We start from the raw sequence: 25774 nt of genomic DNA, 5'->3' as shown, positions 1-25774 counted from the left end.
CGTCCCCCCCAGTTCCCACGTCCCTCTCTTAACGCACCGGAGAGGAAAAAAGCCCAACGAAAATCATCTCAATGCCTTGAACCATGTGCCACCATTAGGGACACACAAAGAGAGACCTAACAAATGGCCATTTTAATGTCCCTCTTTGACTTTAATGAATTTATACGTTATCTGGCCCTAATGGAGGCTGCCGGTGGAGGGGCTGGCGCGAGGCCATAACAAATGAAAAGCTGTGATTAGTGTAGAATGAGCGGAGAAAAAAAATGCCATTCATCTTGGTTAGCATCCTCCTGTGCTCCTTTATGGGTCGCTGTTACAAGGACGGCGGAGCCGGGGGTGCTTGTCCCATTAGCGGGGCAGCCCAATGGCCCGCTGAGTGGTCATCGGCCTCGGCGTTGACGGAACGTCTGCCCGCTCCGCAGTTCAAGACTGTGAATGCCTCAGTGAGGTTTGACTCCTGAATAACCTTCCGAGGTACCGGGAGCTTCACCCCTACATGACCCCGCACTCTGAAGAGGGCTGTGGGGGGACTCCGGGGGGTACCCAGACCAGGACTCACACTAGCAATAGGTAAACACTGGAGAGATCCCCTCAGAGAAACACGGCAGGAGATGAAAAACACAGGTTTACATTTGAACCTTTCTAAGCATGAAGTTAGAACAGACACTAAGAAGCGTCCAATCAGATGTTTTATTTCAGCCAATTATGCAGATTAAAAAGAGTACTTTGGGGGCTGAAAACTGTCTTTTTTGGCAACTGTATGCCAAGAAATTTAAAATAAACGTGGCAGACATTAAAAGTACTCATCACAATTAGTATCTGATAAGTGCAGCTTTGTATTCCGCTAAAGATAGCCACAGCAACAGAAAATGCAAGTCTTGTAAGTCTTATTTAATCTTATCTCAACTGGTAGTCATATGCTATCATATCTTCTGGCATTAGTAATATCTTCAGATTACATGTAATGAACTGACTACAGTTGTTTTTAGTACTGAGGGTGATTTTTAAGATTATGTTAAGAACATTAAAAAAAAGAGGGGGAAAAACGACTGGAGAAAAAAGGGGGCTGGCTGTAGGCTGCTTAGAAGCAACCTCGTGTTTTTCCCTTTTTGTCGTGATTCCGGAAAGTAACACTTTACTGTAATCGTGTTGGAGCTTGATATCGACCGCTGCTGTCATTGGGAGAAGCCCTGTTTGTCCCCCCTCCCCTCCCTCGCTGGGCCCCCGTGTAGAGCCGCCTTGCAGAGTTGAGTCGGGCTGGCAGAGGAATGCTTTGGGATGCGGTGCGGCTCACACTGTAGGAGAACGACGCCACAACTCGCACAGTATGGACAGTAATGATCCATATTTACACCTCAGTAAGTACGCCTCGGCGATTTGTCCGGAGTCCGGTCTGCCAGTTGTGTTCTTCGCGGAGCGTTTTGTGTTGACTTAGAGGAGAGTGCGTTCGTTTCATGGCGTTTTCTCTCCAGCTTGCGAGTCGTCCGCGAAAACGTCCGCGGACTTTAACGACCGACTCCCGTGTGTCAGTCCGGTCGTTACGCTTCTCTCTTCGCTGATAACCTTTTCGCAAAGCGATTCTGTGATCAGTGCAAAAAGAAAAGTAAGGTGATTGTGGTTGTGCCGGTCAGACAAGGTCAGAGGTTGGCACTTTAATTGCGCTTATGTAATTTATGGCGCTTGTCGTGCGTCCCTTGCTAAACTGTTTAAAGACAGAAACGCAATTTATTGGTCTGGCATTGCCGTCAGATCCAAAAAGACTGCATAAAACAGGCTTGACGAATGGCGGATTTCTGCTGATAAACAAAGTTGTTCTGTGTGTTAGAGACGAGCAGGCTAGTGCGTAAGAGCCGCCCTGGTCTGCGCCGTGTCCATAACCGGCTGAATGACAGCACGATGTGACTTTGCTCAGTAAAGCTGAACTCTGGTCTGACTTTTTGACTTTGCCCTGGATCCAGCTGATGGCCTTTTTCTATTATCAGGGTTTCTGTGACAGCCTAAAATCCACAGAGACAAAGAACTGGTTTCTATTCCGACTGTAGAGTTTGCAACATGTGAAATACATACTATGTCCTGTTGTCAGTGTCAGCCTTGCGGTTTTCTACCCTAAACCGTTTTTAGATTAGACTAGCTGGAGTGAAAGGCTTCTCAGCTTCACTGAGTCACACTCTATATGCATCATTATCATATGATGTTTTTTTCCCTCTCTCTCTCCCTGAAAGATACACTCATTGTCATAACACTGTGGGAGGAACATGCAATGTGCTCCACTGTCTTTTGTGGCAGGGTGGGAAGATAGATAATACTGTGGCATTACAAGGAAACAAATAAAAACAGTCTTTGAAGCTCCTTTATGTCATCGCAGCTATCTCGGCACCATTTGGAGGGGCTGAAAATTGTTTCCATAATGAATGTGGCTCCCAGGGGAACAAGGGAGACATCTGGATGTGAGAGCTTGTAGAGGGAAGCCTCCAGTGTACAGAAGTAACAGAGCAGTCCTCCCGGCCTACAGAGTCTTTCATGTCTGTCTAGAAAGACTTACTATGATCAGACAGTAGAGGCACCCAGGGATTTATGCATTGGACGCCATCAGACCAGTCTGCAGATATGTTGAGCTGTTTTCGATCTGCAATTATTTAATATGAGATGTCACTGCTAATGGGCCTGCTGTGTGCCAGATGGTAATGAAACGGTTGGATTTTTTTTTCTCTTAGGTTTTTTTTTCCTAAACATTTCACTTACACACTTAACTTGTACATTTGGTTCAAAGTGATACATTTCTAGTTTAAATTCTCTGTGTATTTCAGTGTTTATCCAACTGCATGTGGAGAATTAGTCTTTAAAAGCTGCTCATATCAAAGAATTTGATCAGTTTGGGTTTCTGGTTTGCTGTCCCATTATGGTAATACACAATCGCGGTGACTTCTAGTCTGAATATTTATAGTTTTAAAAGAAATTATCAGTGACCAACAGCTAAAAGCGCTGATCATGTAAGCAGATGAACACTAGTTGAGGACAGTTCTTCTTCTTCTTCTTCTTCTTCTTCTTTGGGCATTTACATTCTAAAAATTGGCAGTGAAGCGTCTGAGCTGTTTCTGAGAGAGAGACACACACACAGACACACAACGACTGAAGATCATTCTAAGGAAGGGCTGTTCTTGTTTTGTCTATGTGGTGGTTCACAACTATAATTTATCATGTACAGCCCACACACCAGAACACATATGAAAAGAGGACCATAAACACTACTCATTTGTTGAACCGGAGACGATTCTCCGGTTCTCAAATGAATTTTCTCCCTTTGGAATCTGTCACTAGTGTGTGGTAGTTGTTGTTGATGATGGTGGTGTGTGAATTAGTGTGAAGTCAAAAAAAAAAAACCCAAAAAACTCCGGTGATTATATTCAGGTTGTTTCGTGATCCGCTCAGCTTTTTTCGAGACATGTTCTGTTTCAGCAAGTTTGATGCAGGCCTTCCCCGGAGTTTTAAGTAGAATCAGCATTTTCTTCTCCTCTCAGCACTTCAGCGTTTTTTTTATTTTCCATCAGTGGAAGTGATTCCAGACGCACTGACGGGCGCCTGCTCGCTGCCTTTGACGGTGAGAAAGCTCGCAGTTCAGGGAAGTCATGGCAGAAAGAAGAACGGGAGGGAGAGTGAAGGGAGCAAAATAAAGGGGAAGTGGAAGGGAGTGATGGGGGTGAAGGAGGAGGTCACCCTCGTTGATGTGAGCTCTCATCACTTGCCAGGGGTCAGTGATTCACCTCCCACTACTCACACACACACACACACACACACACACACACACACACAGAGAGAAGCAGAGACACATAGTCATGTCTAAACTTCACAGCAGCAAATGCATGGCATATGCATAACTTACACAATATCACGTGACTTCAAGAATACAGGTGTCACTACCTGACTGTGACGTCCCAGCAGCAGTAAACCTGCTCTGTAACGGCCGATTGCTGCACATAGCATTCCCCCGCCTTCCTCTGCAGAGTTAGCCACACAGGTAGAGGGTGTGGCTCTCTGCAGGTATTTGCTCTGGAATTCTGTAGCTTAAGACCTGCAATGCAGACGCATGCATTAGCAAACAACTCAGCCAATAGGTTTGTTTGATTGAGTGCTTGTATTTTTCTGTCAGTGTAAAGAAAAAAAGAGTCTGTTTGTCTTGGCTGTGGAAGTGGGTGCTAATTGTGAGAACAGGATGAGGGAAAAGAAGGGGCGTAAGGAGGCCATTCTCTGGGCTAATTGCCAGTAATTAGTCATTAGTGAAGAAGGTCAAAGCCTTGATTTAATTCCAGCTTTAATCAAGCAGAGAACCTTGAAAGACCCAGGGGCTGCAGCGACGTTAGGTTATGAGATGTATATAGCTATTTCTTTGCTAATTATGCAGTAACAACATACACGGCACACATGGATGCACACACTTACTCTAATTTTCCATGCAGTGAACATTATGTATTACACATCCCTCTGATCTTAAGCATTTATTCCTTGTTTGTTTTTAATTAACTGATACATCACAAAGCATCACAGCTGATTATGTGGCTGCATTTTACATGAAATGTTGCATAAATTAGTGTGTCCTCCTCCTGACATCTCAGAGCACAGTAAATGTTACAGTTTTAACCTGGGCACACATGGAGCAATACCTGGTGTGTCTCAAAAACTCAAATTATTCCCAATCATTATTACAGTTTTGAAGCGGGAACACTGTCAGTTCCCAGTTAAAAAACTAAAGCCTGTTGTCAGTGGTGGAAGGAAGTATGCAGATCATTTAACTGAAGACTGGGCTCTGTCAGTGTTATTATATTACATTCATGCATTAATATGTAAGCAGTACTTTTGGGGTCCTAAGAAATCCATTTTAAGTGTTTCCGTGTTTTGTTTTTTTACCCGACGAATTCTGTATTTTTTGAACAGGTTTTCTGAATGATGTGTTTGTCTTTGTCATTACAAAGAGTTTTTCCTCATGTGGTGGATGACTAAAATTTCAGAAATTCAGTAAGAAAATCTCAAAATTTAATGAATGTCAAAGAATTTGATGTGGCACAACAATAAGCACAGAAACATTGTTTATCCGTTATTTTCTGCCGTTTCCTCTTTTCTTTTTTGACTGCCTTTCTTTACAAATTTCCATTCATCCAAGCCTGAATATTACTGCTGGCAGAATGGGAAAACTCTTGACATCAGTCTAGTGTTGGAAATTGGCTGATTTCTTGCTTCTCCGTTTGTCAGCCAAGCCCACGTAATATTTACAATTTATACACACGTGTACCTGATGACAAAGTGGTGATTAGATTATTAGAAGATGTGTACCCTAAATTTAGGGTTGCCAATTATCTGCTTCCCACATCTTCATTGCACACGATACATCTATGAATGCTAATTATGGCTCTCAGGGTTAATTTGGCGTGTTTTATGTGGGCCATGACACACTATTGCAACAGGGCGCATTTAAGAAGGACTGTATTATTTTAGCTTCTTCCTGTGGGATTTATTAACGCCGAAAGAGAAGCAAGTGTCTCTTCTCCTTCTCTGTCTTCTCTTCTTCTTGTGTCGGGCTGCTGAGTAGGTTGCTGTCTGGGAATCTGGTTACTGGTGGCTATCCTTCAAGCATCGTTAGGACATTTGATCCAGGCTCATGCAGGTGCACCACACAGGAGAACTCTGTTGAGTCATATAAGGAAAATAGATGCACACATGCTCTGGAGGGCTTCTCAAGTTTTTAGTGCTATCTTTCAATGCAGATGTCTTTCACAAGCTTGAAGGGTAGAACTGAGTGAACATTTGATAGTGTGGCAGGATAAATTAAAAGTAGCAGCTGCAGACTAAAATCACTGCCAATTTCACATTTAGTGGCCAGGACCATTTTCTGGTGATAATGATATGACATACTTCCTTGGCCAGGAATGCATGCTGTCTCAATCATTGTTGAATTGTTTCACTCAAACCTATTTTAGGAATGTTCTTAAAGATGATGAACAGGTCAGACTAAAGATTGAATCCATCCCTGCAAGTTTTTTTTTGAGTTTATTTAAGTTCCCTCAGGGTTTGTCGTGTATTGTTCCTCATTGCCTTTAAGGTGTATTTTTGGCCTGTGTTTGCATCTGGGTTTTCGCTTTGCTGTGTGTGTGTGCTTGACCATGCTAGAGCACTTTTAAAGACAATTCTTTACTTCCTGGAATGCTATGACACTTGTTAAACACACAAACATACTAACAATGCGCACACAGGCTACTCGACATGCCACAACATAACAGTCCTGTTAGCATGTATGCTGGCATAGTTATTTCTTGGCATCGAGGGGAATGAAAGAAGTGTTGCAGAGGACAGAAGGGAACATTTCATAGCCTATGGCCACATCTTGTCACTTCCTTTCTCAACATACTACATTTTTACGACCTACGTGTTTGAAAGTCTGACTAATATTCAGAAAAAGAGAACATAATGAGGAAACCTTTGGAAATGTATGACACATAGAAACCCTGTGGACTAGACATCAGTGTCATACTGTCTTCCCATGCTCTCCAGTCTTGAGCCCTTTTAAGAGAGGGTAATTGGAAACTTGTGTGGTTGCACTGGTTGTACTGTACTCCTAAGTGTGACCCCCACCCCTCCTTTCCCATTCTAGACACGCTGTTCTGCCACTTCAACAGGTGTCTCTCTACAGATATATTCTACCAACACTGAGACGAGACATGAGATGAGTGGGCGGGAGGAGAGCTGATTTGTGCAGCAGTTGGGCAGCAAACAGCTCTTGTGGGACTGATCTCTGGGGAAGGATAATCTGGGTAATCCTATAACCAGCGCCGGTGGACTCCGCCCTTATTGCTCTTCACTCAGCCCCCACCCCCCCCTTTCCACATCGGCCCTTCCATTCCCGGTGTGTCCTGAAAAGTGAATGATTTTAAGGAGTATCGGTGTCACTTTTTAGTTCGCCACCAAACCAAAACTTGAGTCTGAGACCTGATCCGAACTGACTGGCGCCCTGCCAGCGCCACACATCATACCTGAAAGGCATGTGGCACCCTGTGGCATCACCTGCAACTGGAGGGATCCCCGGCAAGGAGATGGGTTATGGCCACTGTGAGTAGCCTGGTTTTGTCTTGCCTCTGTATGTGTGTGCGCGTGTGGATGTATTTTACTTGTGGGACAAAATCTGTCCACACAGTCACATGTGAGGACTCACCTTCCTTATGGGAACAAAATGCAAATCCCCATAATAGTAAATGATTACATGTTAGAGTGAAGACTTAGTTTATGGTTAGGTTTAGACTAATGTTAAGGTAATCTTATGTCAGGGAGTGTGCACGCACCCACACTGTTGGAGATCCGTTTGTCAGAAGCAGCTCTGAGATTGTACGTGGTGGTAGATGTGTGCACCACTGTAAGACTGGTTAGACTAGGCCATTGCACATTACAATTGAAAGCTTGTGACTCACTTGAGGTCCCAGATGTGGTCAGTGGGGATGCCACTCAGCTTAAAGGGATGCTTCCAGCTTTCATTGCCTTGTCCTTCATGATCTCTCCACACTTGTCCCTTCCTATTAGCCTTCTCCATCCTGCTTTCTCTCTCTGTTTGTGTCTGTTATCTGTCACCTTCCATCAACGCTTGCTCTGATGAGGGTTTTTTTTTCTTTCCCTCCTTCCTGTGTTTGAGGAGGTGTGGAAGGTGTTGATGTGAGTTCACTTCCACACATATTGTAGTCAGCCTGGCTCGCTGTGTTCATGAGTGTTGTGCAGATAGCAGAGCGCTGATTCTTTTCTCTTGTGTCCTTGACAGAAACTTGCAATCCTGTTTATGATTGTGGTTCCTCCTCTCTGAAGACTGTGAGGATGTTCATTCATTCTACAGGTCTGGATTGAAGTGAGGTTAGGGAAAAGTGTACAAAACTCAGCATTTTCTAGCCTTGGGTCTTGACGGTAGAATATAACAATTTCCATGCTAATCCACCTGTACGTGATATCATAATTAAAACCATAATTGACAAAAATAAACAAATTAATGCACATTTTGTTCCATTACTGTAACAGCTGAATTACGGATTCATTCATTGCCGGATCTTTCTCCATATCAAACATATTTCCCTTCTCTGATTTTTTTTTCTTTCAGTTACCAACTGACATCAAGTTAAGTATAGATACTTAACTGGTTGTGTATTCTGGATCTCTTTCTAGGACCTGGTCACAGGCTAAGAGGTCAGGTCGCCCTGTCCACACTAGCGAGTGGCTTAGTGTGTATTTTGTGTGTGTGTGCTTATGCGTGTGTGTGTGTGTGTTGATGGGGTATACCCATCTCAGTAACAGTGAGAGAATATTTCTAGGAAGTAATTTGAGTTACCTCATCAGATGGATGCTTCGGTTCGTGTTTGGCCTTTCAGTCCAGCTGTTTGTTTGCTTTTCAGCACTGCTTGGTCAGCCTGTTCTGTCTGTGCAAGCGGACTTGTGTTATCTCTTGGTTGTTTAAGTTCCAAACTTTTTTATCACTCACAAAACAATCTTTATCTCGTCCCTGTCTCAGCCCTGGCCTCCTCATCGATCTTTTGCCTCTGTGCAAAAAGTGTCCCGCTGGCACGTCTGCAGTGCTTGTGGATGTGAGCACAATAGCAGATGATGTTCATTAGCCTGACTTGACATTTTCTTTTGTTTATCACGGTGCTATGGGGAAAGTACAGAGAGGGTGATAGAAGTAAAGGGAGCAGAGTTAATTTCTCTTCTTTCCATGGAAATTGTGTGTAAGTTCACTGCGGGGCAGAATTTAGGGTCAGGGCTCAAACTTGCATGTCGTCACAGCTGCATATGCCTTTATGGGAAGAACATTTATCTATTTCTTGTGGGAGAGGAATGATCCACAATTATAGCATTTATTATTATTATTATTATTTTTGGAATGAAGATGAACTGATTTTTATGGGCTATATTTATTTTGGCTGCTCAACTCCAGAAAATGCAACAGGCGTCCTTGAAGCAGCTTTAAACGGTTTCTGTAACAGTAGAGAATGTCTTTTCTCATTTTCTCTCACCAGTAACCATTCCGGTCACAGCTGTGCAGAAAGCACAGGGGCTTTTCCCAACTGATGATCTAATATTGTCAGCCTGGCAGAGAGATTAGGTGTGTGTGATGGTGGGATCTTCTGAGCACTGGGGAGGGAAGCCGCTTCAGAGCAGGACAGTACCCTCCCCCATCCATTCATCATCACATTTCATCCATCCATCCATCCATCTATCCGTCCATCCATCCATTCCTGCTATCTGGCTCTGTTGCTGCTCTCTGTCCCCTCCTCCTAGGCCTCCCACCTTCTTGACAGCTGGCCTGCTGAGCTGCAGATACTTACTACCCCGGGATAAGAGGATTTACTGACACAACTGATCAGACATCAACCTCATTTAGCAAAGAAATGAATGTTTTAAGAGTGGTTATTTTGTGCTAATGTGCGTGGAAAGATTTGTCTGTTTTTTCTCTTTTAATGTGAAACACAAGTAGCCTTTGCGCTTGAGAAGAGTGTGCGTGTAAGATGAGGGTTTGTGGCTGAGATTTCTTAATTACATGTCTGCTGTGCCTAATGAGCTCCGCAGGCTGTCCATCTGATTACTTTAGGATGTGTTCTGCTCTGTCATATGGTCACAGCACTGTGAGCCACAGATATGAGAGCACACAGTCTTACTTTATGTACGCATGTAAACAAGGCTCACGCAGACTCATATAACGCGTGTATCAAATAGATCGATTCACATGCTGACGAGCTGTCTTCATAGTGCCTAATCTGATGGATATTTAGGCTTGTGTTGCTGTTGAGGGGATCTGCTGCTCCCATCCTTCACCCCCCTTGCTTATCCCTTCCACGACCACCAACCCCACTTTGCACTCCCAGTGCTGCTCTGCTCTTCAAACAGGAGATATTATTAGTTAGTGGGCCATGGACTTATTGAATCACCACACAGTGGAGTGCTCCATCCTGTCACAACCCAGTAATTAACAGTGAGGGATTTATAGGGTTTGTGGTCTGTGATGTTTCTTCAAACCTGTTGATCAATTGAACGATAAACCCGGCTGTGTTTGTAGCTTTCCCCGTTCTCTTCCACAGATGTGTTTGTCTCACGTAAATGATCATTTGAAGCCAGCAGCGGCTGTTTTATGGTGCTGTAATCTACAATGGAACTGTGTCTGATTACCTTCTATCTGATTTAAGTGTCTTGTTGAAGTGAGTGAAAAGTATTCACATGAAACATGATCTATGCAGTTTAAAAATCACAGTGGATTTACTTACAATTGTTTTCATTAACAAGTCATTCCTCGATTATTTCTTGAATCTATTTTATACTACATACTATCTGAAATGCAGTAGTGGAAGTCAGAATTTGACAAAGTTTTAATTCAAATTGCTTGTTTTTCCTGCCTAACACTCATAAAAACACATAATATTTAGTTTATTATGGGATAAAACACGGATAGAAACAGCAAATTATATATGAGACAGTATGCATTACCCTTCTGTCCGGTCCTATACGTGATGTTATTATGTCTTTATACCCTGTGTGTCAGTGCAGTATAGGGTATTATACATAGTATACATAGTAATCCTTGGATGTCTGCAGATATAAATACTGATTATATACTAATGTCCACTAAAGACACTTTTGCATATAGGATGGTTATAATGGTTTCATATTAGGCTGAACATTACCAATACAAATACTAAGTTCATTGTGATATTTGAAGTATCATCCATCATGCAATCGAACTTTGATGGTCTGCTGTGTCTGTTTCGCATCCCCTCTGTGGACTAATTTCTGAGAATGGTCAGTGTAACTGTGGGCTGCTGCAGATATGAACTCTTTTGAACTTGGTTCAGGAGTTTGGCAACACGCGACCTTTGATTTGCAGCGGCAGTGGTCAAAGGTGCCCTTCACTGCTCTGTTTGTTCGCTGTCAAATAGATGCTTGTGTTGCTGCGTTGTATAGGTTTCAAAAACATACTAGCAGGAAGCACTTGAAGTAAACCTGTGTGAATTCTGCAAGCTTCCATATAATGAGTTTTTTTTAGGTTGTCTGTGAACAACCTCCCAGTGCTTGCTGATGTCTTTCTCTATTGTGCAACGTGTGAGAGGCCTGTACATTCCTGAGGCTTCTTTGTATAGAGGTGATTTACATAGAATGGAGATGGAACAGGCGGTGGAGGCGGGTCATTCGAGGATAGACCCCTTTGAGCCGCTCTGGGCCGATTTATGCTTCCTCTGCTGAACACGTTGGCCTCCTTACAAACACCCACAAACACACACACACTTCACAAGTCATGCTCAGCTCGCTGGCCGTTCCCTTTTAGGCATCCCACCAGCTGACTTTCCATGTGCATTTGTGTTCCTCTGTGTCATCTTTGGTTTCATCTCAAACATGCATGTTATGTTTTAGACAGTTGTAATGTCATGTTGTGGGAAATTTGCACTTCATCAAGACAGAGACCAATTGGACTTCAAATAGGGCTGCATCTAATGACGATGATGATGTTTTTATTATCAGTTGATCTGTCTGTTGTCTTTTTTAATCAGTTAATCTAGAAAATATCAGAAACGTTTTACCATGAAAAGTCTTCTGATCCCAAAATGGCTGTTGTTCAAACAACAGTCCAAGTCAAGATTTTTGGTTTACAGTGCTTTAAAACATCCGGCAGAAAATCAAATAATTTTAAAAGCTGGAACCAGAGAATACAGATGAACTGATTAATCAGCTATTCAGAATTTACATTACTGTTCTACTCTTTACTAGCAGCATAAAATAAATGTTTGTTTGGGACTAGAGCAAATTCTGGCCTTGTGATCATCTCTAAATACTGCACCACACTGGAATGTGCGCATTATTGATTATCAGCTTTGATTTTGTGTTCTAGTTGGGGCTGTAGCCTTGCTTGCTTGTTTTGATTTCAAACTTATGAAAAAGCACACACACTGTGCTACAAAGGGCAGGAATATATAAAGTATTTTTCAGTTTTAAGTGATAAGAGGTTTTTCCCAAGTTGTTGGTTGCTGCTTAATCTACCCCATCAGTCTGTCATTTTACTTTTTTCCATCTCTGAATATGTATAACAGCTTTATATTTGGGCAGTTAGAATACTGGTTGGTCTGGTTGTCCACGAGAGCACGTTGGCAAATTTTTAGCTGGAGTTGCGATAGCACCATTGCTATATCCCCTACTCAGCACTTCTAGAATAGATCTTTACGAGCCCCAAAGAGAATTTGTCATGCACATAAAAGAGAGGGGCCAGTGCACAAAATCAGACACAGTACATGCTGTACAGTGCTCTTCTATTACATAAGCTCATTATTTAGACAAATCTGCACTCCAAAAAGTACAGGAGTACACTGGCACCATTGTAGAAGTGATATCTTGGTTGTACATTTTGTTTTTTGCATTGCAGACTGTAGTATACAGTTTAAAGAATTTAGCTCTTTTAAATTGTATTTTATTGCAGCATATCTTGTGTATGCACTCGGCTCTATTGGAGAGAGAGGCAGGCCCCAATACATATTTGCCTGTCAGCAATCATTCATGGAGGTCTGGAGAAAGTGGGTGAGTGAGAAAGGGGGTGGAGGCTATAGTCTCAGTGCTAAACAGGAAGTTGCACAACATCTGTTCCTTGGCATTCAGAGAGGGAGTGAATGGCCAGCTGTGTGTTTTAGAGTGTGTCTTCATGCAAAATGTCCCACATCCAGACTGACAATGTGACATTCCTCTTTGTTTCCCAACTCTTTGAAATCTGAAAGCTACTGTCTCGCATTGCTCAACGTTTCCATTTTGTTGCAATAGACTTTGTGCTTCCCATATTCAGCGGAGGAGAAACTGATGTGGGCTTAATAACGGCCAGAAGATAAGCATCAGAGTAACATTTCAAAATGACTGCAAAGTATTTAGCAAGTTCTTTCAAAAATCCTACAAATTGAAGTCTCTTTAGCAAACTTGACTGTCAAAATGCTATTTGCGAACATAAGTCATTTTCCTCAGAGGCAACAAATACATCTTTTTTAACATAGAAGGTGTTTCTGTGCTAGCTACTACCTGTGGGCGTGTAAAACCTGGGAATCATCCAAGTATTTTACTGTATTGCCTGTAAAGAAACAACCACAAGATTAGCCACAAAACTGACAGGATAAGATATGTGAAATTCAGATAAAGAATTAAATGCAAACTGCAAGAGGAGAGGTATAAGAGGTTAAAAGCAATTTTCATCCGGTTTGTTCTGATCTTGCTGTGCCTTGTCATTCCATGTCATTACTATCAAAGAAAATCTCAAAAGAATTAGCTGAGCAGTAACTGGAAGGGAAGCACTCCTTTTGGCAAGATCGTTTTCATTCATCAAGTCATTCACTTTACCTGTTCAAACTTAGAAACTGTGGGACTCAGAGAAGTATATTTAAACCAGATGTCAAAACTCGGAAAATTAGTTTTCCTTTATTACGACTGCATAACTGCCTACAACATATTCTCACCGTGTAATGATGACAGATGCTTTGAGTGGAAGATGGAGGTTTGAGAATTGGTGAAGTTGACCTTACGTCACCTATGTCCTCGTGAAAGTGACTCCCTAAGTCATGCAGAGATGGAACATCTCTTATTCAAATTTTAGAGCAGTGGAAATAAGGAAATTACTCTGCAGCTTAAGTCACATGAGGCTAAATCGTTGAAGAATGATTGAACTGTTATTTACACATTTATCTTCAGCAGCAGGCGGCACGGTGGTGCAGTGGTTAGCACTGTCGCCTCATAGCAAGAGGGTTCCAGGTTCGAATCCCGGTCATGTTCTCCCTGTGCCTGCGTGGGTTTTCTCCGGGTACTCCGGCTTCCTCCCACCAAAAACATGCACATTAGGTTAATTGGCTACTCTATATTGCCCCTAGGTGTGAGAGTGTATGGTTTTCGGTCTTTGTGTGTTGGCCCTTCGATTGACTGGTGACCAGTCCTGCACTGTTGTCTGGGTGTACCCTGCCTCTCCCCCGTAGTCAGCTGGGATAGGCTCCAGCTCCCCTGCGACCCTGACGGATAAGCGGTATAGAAAATGAATGGATGGATATTCAGCAGCTTTCTGAATTCACCGGCTCATTAGCGCGACTAAAGAAGCTCACTTCTCCTGGGCCATGAGGAGCAACAGTAAAGTAGACTTTCCTTGGATTGCACTGTTGTCTGTTGAAAAAGATATTTCCTGACAAATTATCATAGAAAATCTTCTTTGAGGGGTTTTTAATTGATGAAGATGTTGAATTAGCTGTTCAAATGGACACTAATGTCATCTTAACGTCTGTTTTCAAACTTCTCATAATTTCATTGACTAGCAAATTTGCGATGCTAGAACAAATCAGTAGAATAATGTAGCCAACAAGACGGCTACGCTGATGTGGCTCTTCCTTGGATGATGTGTCGTTACCAGTGTATTGTGATTTATAACTAGCAGCATGGTGGATGAAGAACTTGAAAAAATGAAAAAACGAAAACATTGTTCTCTGGGCACCCTGCTGAAATCTGAGGGAAAAAGAGAGGAGAAATCACTTTTGTTTGTATCTTTTAAGAAACCAGAACACAGATGCTGCTCATTGTGTGTGTGTGTGTGTGTGTGTGCACGCGACGGTTGATGCACTTACGTGCAAGCAGAAGCTTTTGAATTTTATGACAGTTCAGATTAGTCCAGATGTTTATGTGCACATGGTGGCATGTCAGTCTTTATCAGTATACAGATGCCTAAAAAAACCCCAGTTTTGTTCATTTCTGTGAGTCATCGGCATTAGCCCAAAGAGGTACTGCTTAGGGCGTCCATCAGTGACAGAATAAGCTGCGACTGCCCGCAGCATATTTACGTATTCACATGTGAAGTGAATTTGTTCTTACTTGTACATACTGTAGGTGTACATTGGTATTTGCATTTTGCGTCGATGATGAATGTCCCCACAGCTATAGCACATGCATGAAATTACACACCCCACCCTGCTACCCAGTTGACTGACAGCTTTTCTAAGTAGGTCATCTATGTAAATGCCAGCCTGTCAGTTTACATCAATGGATACAAAGCAAAGTCAGCACCCTATGAAAGTCTATGTAGCCATATTTACACAACACTAGCTGCATGAAGACATATTGGACTTTTAACAACGATACAGAGTACATGTACTAACATGGTACTGAACATGGAAATATGTTTTCCGAAATACGACATATATTGCACTTTGCTAATTTCTTGTCGGCTGCTGGCTCGCTTAGTTTATGTTGTATTTATTCTAGTGTGATCTTAAAGCTGCTATAGTCAATAAAACCTGATAATTCTGAGCTTCACAAAGACAGGATTTGTTATAATGGATTGCGTAGGTGCATTGAGTAGGCAAACTTAATCATCTGGTTACCCACTGTAAATATTTGTGTCTCCTCAGTCTTTTTAACTCTCCGTTTTTTTCTCCTCCCAGACTCAACGGGGCCAATGAGCACAGCCCACACTCACCCCCCTCACATGGGTAGCATGGCGGGCCACCCGTCAGTCATCAGCACCTCCAGGCCGTTACCGTCCCCCATGTCCACCTTGGGCTCGCCTATGAACGGCCTGGCCTCACCCTACCCCGTCATCACATCTTCTCTGGGCTCGCCCTCTGTATCTCTGCCTTCCACACCCAGCATGAACTTCGGACCGCTCAGCAGTCCACAGGTGAGAACGTGTAGGTGTTTGATGTTCATCAGATAGCTGTAGACATAAATGTCTTCTTTATCAGAGCGAACTCAATTTAAACCGGATCCGAAATCTTTTTTTTTTTTATTAGAAGAATAGGCCTGTGAATATTCTCATTCATCCAGGTCATGGTTATCTCAAGGAAATTCAATCGAAAGCAACTGGACTTAGATATTTGTCTTTGAAGACGTTTCACCTCTCATCCAAGAGGCTTCATCAGTTCCTGCTCACTTGACTAGGCTGGGACTAGTCCCAGCCTGATATTAGAAGAATATACCCTTCTGTTTATAATTATGATGTTTGGTGGGTGTAGTTTATCCCCTTGCTTTATCCCCTTTCCTCAGTTATTGAAAATGTGTAGTACCAGACACATTTCGAAACATCAGACAAAGTGGTTCATGTGTTTAAATTACAGACAAGTCCTCAATACTAACGTTTCATCCATTGCTGCACTTGCCTAAGCTCCCAGCTTCATCACCAGAGGTTCATATTCTTTCAAATGACTACTTTTGGAAAAGCCCATCTGCGTTATACTATCATGTTCTTTGGTTGATCATGTGCCTCTCATTCTTGGGATCTCTGACAGCAGAGGGGGGGGGTTGAAGGTTAGCCATATCCAATGTGTTTGGCTAGCATACTTTGGCTTTCGTCTCTCTCCCCTACCCTTCTACTGACCTTTAAACTTCTCGCCCTAAAGGTCATCTTTGAATTCTGTGTTACTGCTGTCATGCGAGGGGACTTAAGATGCGAGCCAACTATTAGCCCTTTAATGGATTACTGAGTGAAAGGAGGAGGAGGAAAAGAGCAGCCTCAATTTTCTCTGGATTTCTTTGCTATTCCTGACAATTTCCCCTCATTTTTATTTTTCCTACACTCTCTCTTGCCCTCTCGCTTTTCTCTGCCAGTCTCAGTTTCCTCTTATAATTCCATTTCAGTTAATATAAGCAAGTTGTTCATGGCCCTTACATGGAGCTGCTCTATTTAAGTGGTCTCTCAAATGAACTATACACCCCACAAAGCTTAGTGCTTTAACGATTGGCACACACACACACACACAGAGTACAACACACGCACAACGCTTCAGAAGCAGGATTGAGGCCAGTGCTGCAAGGCACAGCTGACAGTGATATACATTGGTTCAATGACAGTATGGATCTGTGCCTTTAGGGACAGATAGGGAGCGTATGATTGTATGGTGTAGCCGTCTTTTCGTGCTTGCCAGCAGCTAGTGACCAAGCCACCAGCAGGTCATTGTGTCATGTAACATCTCATACTATTATTACAGGTGACTGCTGCTGAGCTGACAGAATCAGAAGCAAATTCATTATTGTAGTTGTACATCCATTCTGTTGATATTTGTTTTTGCGATCATCTTGTTATTATCATCCCAGTTAACATATTTATCATATAATTTAATATTTACTCAAAGTGAACAATAAACTATTGAAGTATTTTTTCAACTGATAATATAATTTTATGGCTGCAATTAGTTATTATCATTACATTACCTGCCAAACTCAGATATAATATTCAGTCAACTTTCAAAGCCCAAGCTGATATAAACTGCTGCTTTTGTGTGGCCAACAATCCAAAACTCAAAGACATTTGGTTAAATGGAGGATTAAGTCTAAGTGATGTTGTGGTATTTCTGCTCAGAATCAATTAATGATTAACCGATTATCAGGAAACTCCTCTGTTAATTAAATTTATTGATGACAAATTCTGATTTAAAGGAAGACTGAAATGGACACATGTCTGGTACACTAAAGACCCAAACCTTACATGTGTTAAGCAGTGTGTTCTTCATGGCATGTGTTGTATAAAGAATGTATGATGCATCAATAATCCATACAAAGTGCTTGCAGCCCTTTTCTACAGCAGTATGTTGTCTGCCTAAAGCAGCATGTGTGTCTGAACAACTGTCTGAATGCACCACAAGACTTATTTTTTCAAACCATGCATGTGCAGAATTAATTATCTTTGAAATCTCTGTTGAATGGTGCACTGAAGGGGAATGGCTGCTCACCATTGACTCATATAAGCAAGTGCGCAGGGGGCTGAATGCTCATTTAAGTGTGGTGGTCTGCCTTCGGGGCATCTGCAGTAGGAGACAGTGGCGCTCGTGTTCAAAACTACTGAGTTCAAGGAAAACTGAAAGACTGAGTAAAACAAATCTGTTGTATACCCTCCTCTGCTATGTGGTCAAAGGCCTGAGTTCAGTCTGCCATTAGGGGATATTCAGAAGAGAGTGCACACTGTAAATAAGTGATAGGAAGAGCCTGAGGTGACTGTGGGAAAGATGTCCTATATGTCACGCCGCATCACATATATAGGACAGGAGGGCACATGTAGGTCAGCCTTGTTGTTTCCACTTGGAGTGCAGATGTTTGCGCATAAACAGCTAAACAAACAAAAACGTGCAGCACAAATAGGCATCCAGCCTGCCACTCATCTGCAGGAGAGGGTCAAAGGGTGCAACGATGATAAGAGCGAGACAGAGAGAGAGAGAGAGAGAGAGAGAGAGAGAGAGAGATACGCTGAAGTCAGAGGAAGCTGGACTTGTTGCTCAGCCTTGTTTCAGGTCTTGTTTAGTGGGTTTCCTAAGCTTTTCTCAGTCCTGAAGTGTGTTAATTTAACTTCAGTGGTTTGTTCACACCTTTATGTCTTGTGGGGCTCCTCAAGGTCACCTCTGAGATGTTTTAAAGTCTCATGGCACCTGAGTCAATTTAATTAAGGCGTGAATTGCTCTGTGTCCATCTAGGACACCATTATAAGAAACATATAACTAATGAAAACAACAAGTTGCAATCAGTGAAACAAATTGTGTGTTGATAAGAAGTTTCAATGCCTTATCAACGCTGTTTAAATTTTGATAAAATTTGAAGATCCTACAAATGAGTGCCCTCTGCTGTTTATGTCCAAGACCTGCACTTTTTGCACACGTGACTGCCTCTCATAGGCCGCCCTCTGTCAACAAATATTAAAAAACCTGTATGACAAGCTTCAGACAGAACTCTGGGCCCCACCTACTAACCAAGCATGTGATCACACCCTGAGACACTTTTACAATAAAATGTGTGGGTGGGGAGAAAAAAAGTAATATGGGTGAGCGGAAGACAAAGCGCGAAAATAGAGGAAGGGGGAGAGTGTCATGAGGCAGCTTTTTCACTCTTACTTCCCCTCTGCTTCCTCCTCTGCTCTGTTTTGCTTCAGTTCCAGCTTCAATTGTTCTCTCTTCTGTCTTCCTGTTATCCTCAGATGAATTCTATGAACAATGTCAGCAGCTCAGAGGACATCAAGCCTCCACCGGGCCTACAGAACCTGGGAAACATCAGCTACCAGTGTACGAGCCCCGGGGGAATGTCAAAGCACATCTGCTCCATTTGCGGGGACCGCTCCTCAGGTAATGTGAGAGTTTGAGGATGGGGAGAGGCACAGGCAGACAAATTTACACTCCCATTCACCACAAACACCGCCACCCACATGACTGAAGATAACAAAGGGCTTGATTTCGAGGTGACTTGTCAGGCATTTTGTCAGGTTTATGGGTGCTTGTGTTAATTTGCTCTTTTCTAGTTTGGATTATAAAACACTTCTGACAAACTGAAAGTTCCTTGGACCAAAGGAAAAAAAACAGTTACCAGAAATTGGAAAAGAGAATTCAGGAAAGCTGAGTGGAGTATCAGAAAAAAAAATAATTTCAAGACATCTTGAAAGAGAGGCTTTGTATCACACTTGTGGAATGAATACAGTCAGAAAAACCTTTTTCTCTGGCATAATCAGCATTATTTGCCTTGTCTGCCACTGTTAAGAAGTCAGGCCACTGCTGCAATTTGACTAGATTGTCAACCTTCAGCGCTGTCAATACTAAAACTCTGAATATCCATCTAAATAGTGATTCAGCTGACGCACCAGTTTTGGTGCTGCTTATTTTTAGCGTGGCCTTTGATACTCGTACCATAAAATACTGTTATTATCTGGTAGTATTATGTGACAATCCTCTGTTGATTCACATCTTATCTTGAAGGCATGGCCAAAGTAGTTGCTGTTGGCCATCATGAATCTGAATGGATCATTGTGACACCTGAAGTCCACCAGGATGCAGTTCTTGGACCAATATTATTCAGCGTGTCCATGCTCCTTTTAGGTCAAACTATACAAGACAGTAACTTTGCTCATCACAGCTGCACAGATGACACTCAGATACCAGCTGACTACAGCAAGTAAACAGCTGGACGCAATTACATTTTCTTCAGTTCAATAAAGACAAGACAGAAATGATTCCTCAGCTTAATTCCAGAACTGTAAAAACAAAAACCCACTTTAGAAATCTTGCCATTTTAAAAGGCTCACATCAGTGTTTCAGCAGCCACAACAAGGCCATAAGCAAATCAGCATTTTATCATCGCAAACATATTGGAAGAATTAAAAGTCTCATGTCCAGACAAGAGTTTGAGCAAAACAATCAATTTTTTGTTTCAGTCAGGGTGGACTATTGTAAAAGTCTCTTGTCTAGTCTTCCCATAAAGAATGTTAACTCCAGCACATTCAGGACGCTACTGCCAGAGTTCTAACAAGAACCAAGAGAACTGAGCACATTACTCCTGCTCCTAAATCTCCCAGTTTACACATCTTGGGCCAAAATACATTTACAGTCTCCATGTAGGAGCCCTTTAGACCTTATGCAAGCAATCACTTAGTAATACATCGAGCCAGAAGAAAAGAGGGTAAAGATCCACTGTAACTGCACTTCTTATTTCTTGCCTATTTTATCTTATTTTATTACATTTTATGTATGCTATTTCATTGTATCTATTTCATCCTGTCTTAATGGTTTTTATTGCTTATTGTCTTTTAATGTCATTTTGATCCTTTTTTATGTCATTGTGAAATGGCAACATGCATTCAATTGTAAATTCAAAGTTTGATACCCAAACACAATTTAGGGTTTGGTTGTGTCTCTTGTTAACTTTTCAATTATTTGGAGATAGAGGGATGTTTCTGGCTCAAAGCAGTCCTGATGTTGTGGATTCTGTTTCCACAGGAAAGCACTATGGTGTGTACAGCTGTGAGGGATGCAAAGGCTTCTTCAAGCGTACCGTCCGTAAAGATCTGACCTACACATGTCGAGACAGCAAGGAGTGCCTGATTGACAAGCGCCAGAGAAATCGCTGCCAATACTGCCGCTACCAGAAGTGCCTGGCCATGGGCATGAAGAGAGAAGGTGTGTGTGTGTGTGTGTGTGTGTGTGTGATGCTTAAGGACCCATGTAGGCATAAGCTATATTTATGCCTCCTTTAATGTGTTCAGCGCCGCTAAATCATCATTACACATTCATGTTGTGGAGATAAGCATCATTCCACCGTGCACAAATGTATTTTAAATTCTAGTCAAGATCTCAAAGTTCCCAGAAATAGTAAACTTGTAAGGCTGAAATATATATAACACTATCCAGCTCACATCTCAGGATTTCTGTTTAAGCTTATGGTGCAATCATTGTCAAATATTTCACTCAATTTACGGTACGATTACGGTATGACAAAGTTTTAGTGAGGTGCTGCAATAAGCAGTGATCCGTGAAACTGCTTCAAGTTGCTTAAGGCGATACAAAAACTCAGTTAAGACCTGAAACAGTTAGTCTACAATGGGTTGTACTACTTAAACAATCTTAAATCATTTTTCAAGCAAAATATCAAACATTTCCTGTTTGCACCCTCTATATTGTGAGTGTTTGTTGTTCTGCTTTGCCTTATGTGATGATAAGCTGAATATTTTTATGTTGTTGGACTGTTGGTTTTGAAAAAAATGTTTTTGTTATCTTCATCTTGGGCTCCTGGAAAAGGAGGCCCCTTGAGAAATGTCAGGTATCTGATATTTTATATTTTATGTGATATTCAAACTGTAGAGCTGAGCAACTCTTTGTCCAGAGCAGAATTCATATTAGTGATGGCTTTCCTGATGCCCATGACAATGAGTATAGGATGTATGACCTTAGATGTATGTGTGTGTGTGTGTGTGTGTGTGTGTGTGTGTGTGTAATGCAGCGGTGCAGGAAGAGAGGCAGCGTGGGAAGGAGCGGGGGGAGAGCGAGGTGGAATCTACCAGCAGTTTCAATGAGGAAATGCCTGTGGACAAGATCCTGGATGCTGAGCTGGCTGTGGAGCCCAAGACAGAGACTTACAGCGACGGCAGCCCCAGCAACTCAGTAAGAATCACAGACACAAGCTCGATTTAGCCAAACCCATGAGCTATTAATCACTGGTTTTATCATGGGGCTGAGGAGGCACCGAGCAGATCCGGGAACCACTGTATGCTAAAAATGTGCTGCTTTGTTATGTTGGTCTGATCAGTGGTGGTCAGAAAATATGCACCGAGCTGAGTGAAGAAGCCCTTTGCTGCTGTGAAGCTGAATGAATCAAAGATGAATAACACAAGCTGGACACTTTTTGGAACTGAATCTGTGCTCCAGTTACTCCATAGGTGAATCAAGTTACTGTTATGTTGCTGAAGTCCACACTGATTAACTTTTTTATGAATTAACAGTGAAGTGGACACTCAGTCAACTGGCTCTACTCTTAAAATCTGCCCCTTTGTGTATAGAAACTTCAATAATGTACTAAAACGTCGGCTCGTACTCAAAGAAAATTGATGGTTTACAAAGCATCTAAAAATAGCCACAGCTGCACCTGCTCACTAACGGCTGCCAGGCAAGTTCAGATGTCAGTAAAGGAGCTCACCAGCACAGTTATTAACTTGTTTTGTTTTTGCAATCGTCCTCCTTGTTCCTCTGCAGACCAACGACCCTGTCACTAATATCTGCCAAGCAGCAGACAAGCAGCTCTTCACCCTGGTGGAGTGGGCCAAAAGGATACCACACTTCTCTGAGCTCCCCCTCGATGACCAGGTCATCCTGCTGCGAGCAGGTAGACACACACACACACACACACACACATTTCCCTACCACAGTAAACACACCTTTGTACAAGCCATTGTCCTCCTGGTGGTGTAGTATTTCCTTCAGAGCAATTCATCCTCAGGCATGCAGTCTATTTAAAGTCTTTTACATTTGCTCAACATATTTTTGCCATCTAGTTTAATGGAGCAGTGAAACCAAATATAACTGGACTATTTGCCAAGTCCCACCAGTGCGGTTTGCAGTTGCACCAGCGCTGACCTCTGCTGGCGAGAGATTTCACACACAGGCCTGAATAAATAAGGTAGTGGAGAAGCCATGCGCCTGACCAGAATAAAACCTTCAGGCAATGTGACTAAAAACCTACAAACTACAGAAATTATGTCCTAAATTATTTACACCAACTTGAGAAGGACTTTAAGGAAGGGATAAAAGCATAAAGAAAGGTCACAGTTGTTTTGTGTTTTTTGCATCCAGGATGGAATGAGCTCCTCATCGCTTCGTTCTCACATCGCTCAGTCACGGTAAAAGATGGTATCCTGTTGGCAACAGGCCTCCACGTCCACAGGAGCAGTGCCCACAGTGCTGGAGTGGGCTCCATCTTTGATAGGTAGGTACCATTCAAACATATGGCAAGATTCACTGTTTTGTCTTTTAAAATTCGGTTTATACAGCTACAGCCATCAGCTACGGCCTCCTCCTGCTGATCACAGTGCAGACTTGTTTTATTTTATTATTATTTTATTTTTGTCACAGCTGAGAAATACTGACCGAGAAGGCAACATGTCAAAAAAAAAAACAAAAAAGGGGTGCTCATGGAGCCCACTGCTGTCTATGTTTCTGGTGTCACTTGAGCTAAGCCTTGCAAAATGTTTGATAGGAAATGAGGGCAAGGTATATAATTTGGGATTTTGGTTCATTAGCCTTGACTTTCAGGACTATCAAATTTTATTCTTTTGGTCTCCTGCAGAGTCCTGACAGAGTTGGTATCCAAAATGAAAGACATGCAGATGGATAAGACAGAGCTGGGCTGCCTGCGAGCCATCGTTCTCTTCAACCCAGGTCAGTTCAGCCTCCACTTTTTTTTCCAGTAAAGACACTGTGGTTTTGAGATGTTGTGTTTTTAGTGTTCTGTCCTGACTATGAGTATGCGTTTGTTTCAGATGCAAAAGGTCTTTCAAACCCACCGGAGGTTGAGGGGCTGAGGGAAAAAGTTTACGCCTCATTGGAGTCGTACACGAAACAGAAATACCCAGACCAGCCTGGCAGGTCGGAAATGCATTACATCACAAACACCATTTAACCGCAGCTGTAGGGCTTTACGGTGAAGACTGCAGGTTATATTGCTGAACACCTCTTATATGAATTTAACACACTGACTTGCACTGGATTTAAAAAGATGCAGGGTGATAGTCTTATTAATAAGATAAACAGGTGATGTGAAACAGCCCTCACTGCCAGTTTACTTCACCTGTGGACGTAAACAATGTAACTGACAACACAACACCAACAACAAAAATTAAATATTAGCTACTTGAAAATGAAAGCATTAATGGTGTAATGTAAAAATACTGCAAATTCTTCATCAACAGCCAAAAAGTTTAATTCAGAATTTCACTGAAATAGCATTAGAATTAGTAAATTATATGTAAACTGTATATCATTAGTAATAGCACTTCAACTTCACTGTGGCATTGTAATTTTTTTATTTATTTTTTTTTTCTGGCCATTATATAAGACCGTAACTCAGCAACAGAAGGGGAGATTGTGGCCATATTTCACTGAGTGCAAACCTTGAACCTGTGCTGATTGCACAGATCTGCTGTGCTGCTGGGCTTAAGATGTGTGTGAAGCATCCACGTTTTAGAGTCTGTAGCTTTTTTGCAGCATATTTGAATCGTTGTCATCCACCGCAAACTCATTGTTTTGAATGATGATTTTCTACATAATAGAAAATGATGATAACACTTTTTCATTCTCTCCATTACGGTTGGCAGGTTTGCCAAGCTGCTGCTCCGCCTGCCCGCCCTGCGCTCCATCGGCCTCAAGTGTCTGGAGCATCTGTTCTTCTTCAAGCTGATTGGGGACACGCCCATCGACACCTTCTTGATGGAGATGCTGGAGGCTCCGCATCAGATCACATGACACCAGTAACCCCCTTCCCCCTGTATATACTCCCACATTGTCAGCGATATGAAGATGGAATAAAGAAAAGACTTGATTCAAATTGTAAAACTGCATATTTTGTACCTAGCAAAACATTGTAATTAAAATTGAATAAAAGTATTTTGAAGTTGTGGAGCCATGAGAGAATTGAGTACACTGTCAAAATGAATTCTAATAGAATTGATAACAGATTACTTTTGTAAATAGATAATTTCAGGTGTCCGTTTTAATAGCAACCCAATGCAATTTGAGAAAGAAATCATATTTTACTTGGAGTGGAATTGTATAAAAACAGAAACCATACTTGCATTTCTTAAAACACATTTGAGAATTCTTACAGAATAAAGTTATTTAAAAATGTATCTGGAATGTGTTGTGTTATTGATATTTTGCACCAGTACTCTCAATGTTTTGCTATTTTGATGAAATCCAAATCGATTTTTACTTTTAGATCTGAAACTGCACTCTTAATGATACCTTTTAATATACTGTTTCTGCCATCTGTTCATTTGCCACTCACGTTTTTCTATTATTATTATTTAACAGACAAATACCAGTTAGAAATATTTTCTGGACTGAGTGGTCTCAGTCCTTCAGTGAATGAAACAACTTTTGCGCCTTCTTTATATTTGCAGCTGTTGGCCACCAGATGGCGTCTACAGAGTGTGAACTCTGCAGGTCGGACGCTGCTTGATAGATTCCTGTGTGCTCGTCTTCGTGGTTCCAGTAATGCTTTACTCCTCATCATAAAGAGCTGTGATGGTTGAAAGACCGTGGGTAGAGATACCATGTGGGCTCATATCTGTGAAAGAATTAAATAACAAAATATGGAATATAGCATCTATCTATCTATCTATCTATCTATCTATCTATCTATCTATCTATCTATCTATCTATCTATCAGTGGGCACATGCATCCCTTATAATTATGACCTTCTGACCTGCACTTTAAGCCCTAAACCTTTTATGCATTATTGGTTCCTAAAGGC

General features: G+C 42.0%; 1 protein-coding gene across 3 annotated transcripts; it reads left to right on the top strand.

Annotated features, from left to right (window-relative positions):
* Positions 1-1194: 1194 nt before the first annotated feature.
* Positions 1195-25147, top strand: rxrgb (retinoid X receptor, gamma b). Of its 3 annotated transcripts, XM_046392103.1 has the most exons (11): positions 1200-1358; positions 6666-7095; positions 15450-15685; positions 18965-19109; positions 20751-20930; positions 21751-21911; positions 22500-22629; positions 23097-23229; positions 23590-23681; positions 23783-23888; positions 24617-25147. In XM_046392103.1, exons 2-11 carry the CDS (start codon positions 7029-7031, stop codon positions 24762-24764), a joined length of 1398 nt encoding a protein of 465 aa, XP_046248059.1. In that variant the 5' UTR covers positions 1200-1358; positions 6666-7028; the 3' UTR covers positions 24765-25147. The 3 variants fall into 3 exon arrangements, with proteins under 3 accessions (XP_046248060.1, XP_046248059.1, XP_046248061.1); XM_046392104.1 differs by lacking the exon at positions 6666-7095 and having other exon boundaries at positions 1195-1358; XM_046392105.1 differs by lacking the exons at positions 1200-1358; positions 6666-7095 and adding an exon at positions 7831-7864.
* Positions 25148-25774: the final 627 nt, after the last annotated feature.

This window comes from Scatophagus argus, chromosome 6 (assembly GCF_020382885.2).
Source record: "Scatophagus argus isolate fScaArg1 chromosome 6, fScaArg1.pri, whole genome shotgun sequence".
Lineage (NCBI taxonomy): Eukaryota > Metazoa > Chordata > Actinopteri > Scatophagidae > Scatophagus > Scatophagus argus.
The sequence above is the reverse complement of the archived record's forward strand: the minus strand, read 5'-3'. Positions and strand labels throughout refer to the sequence as shown.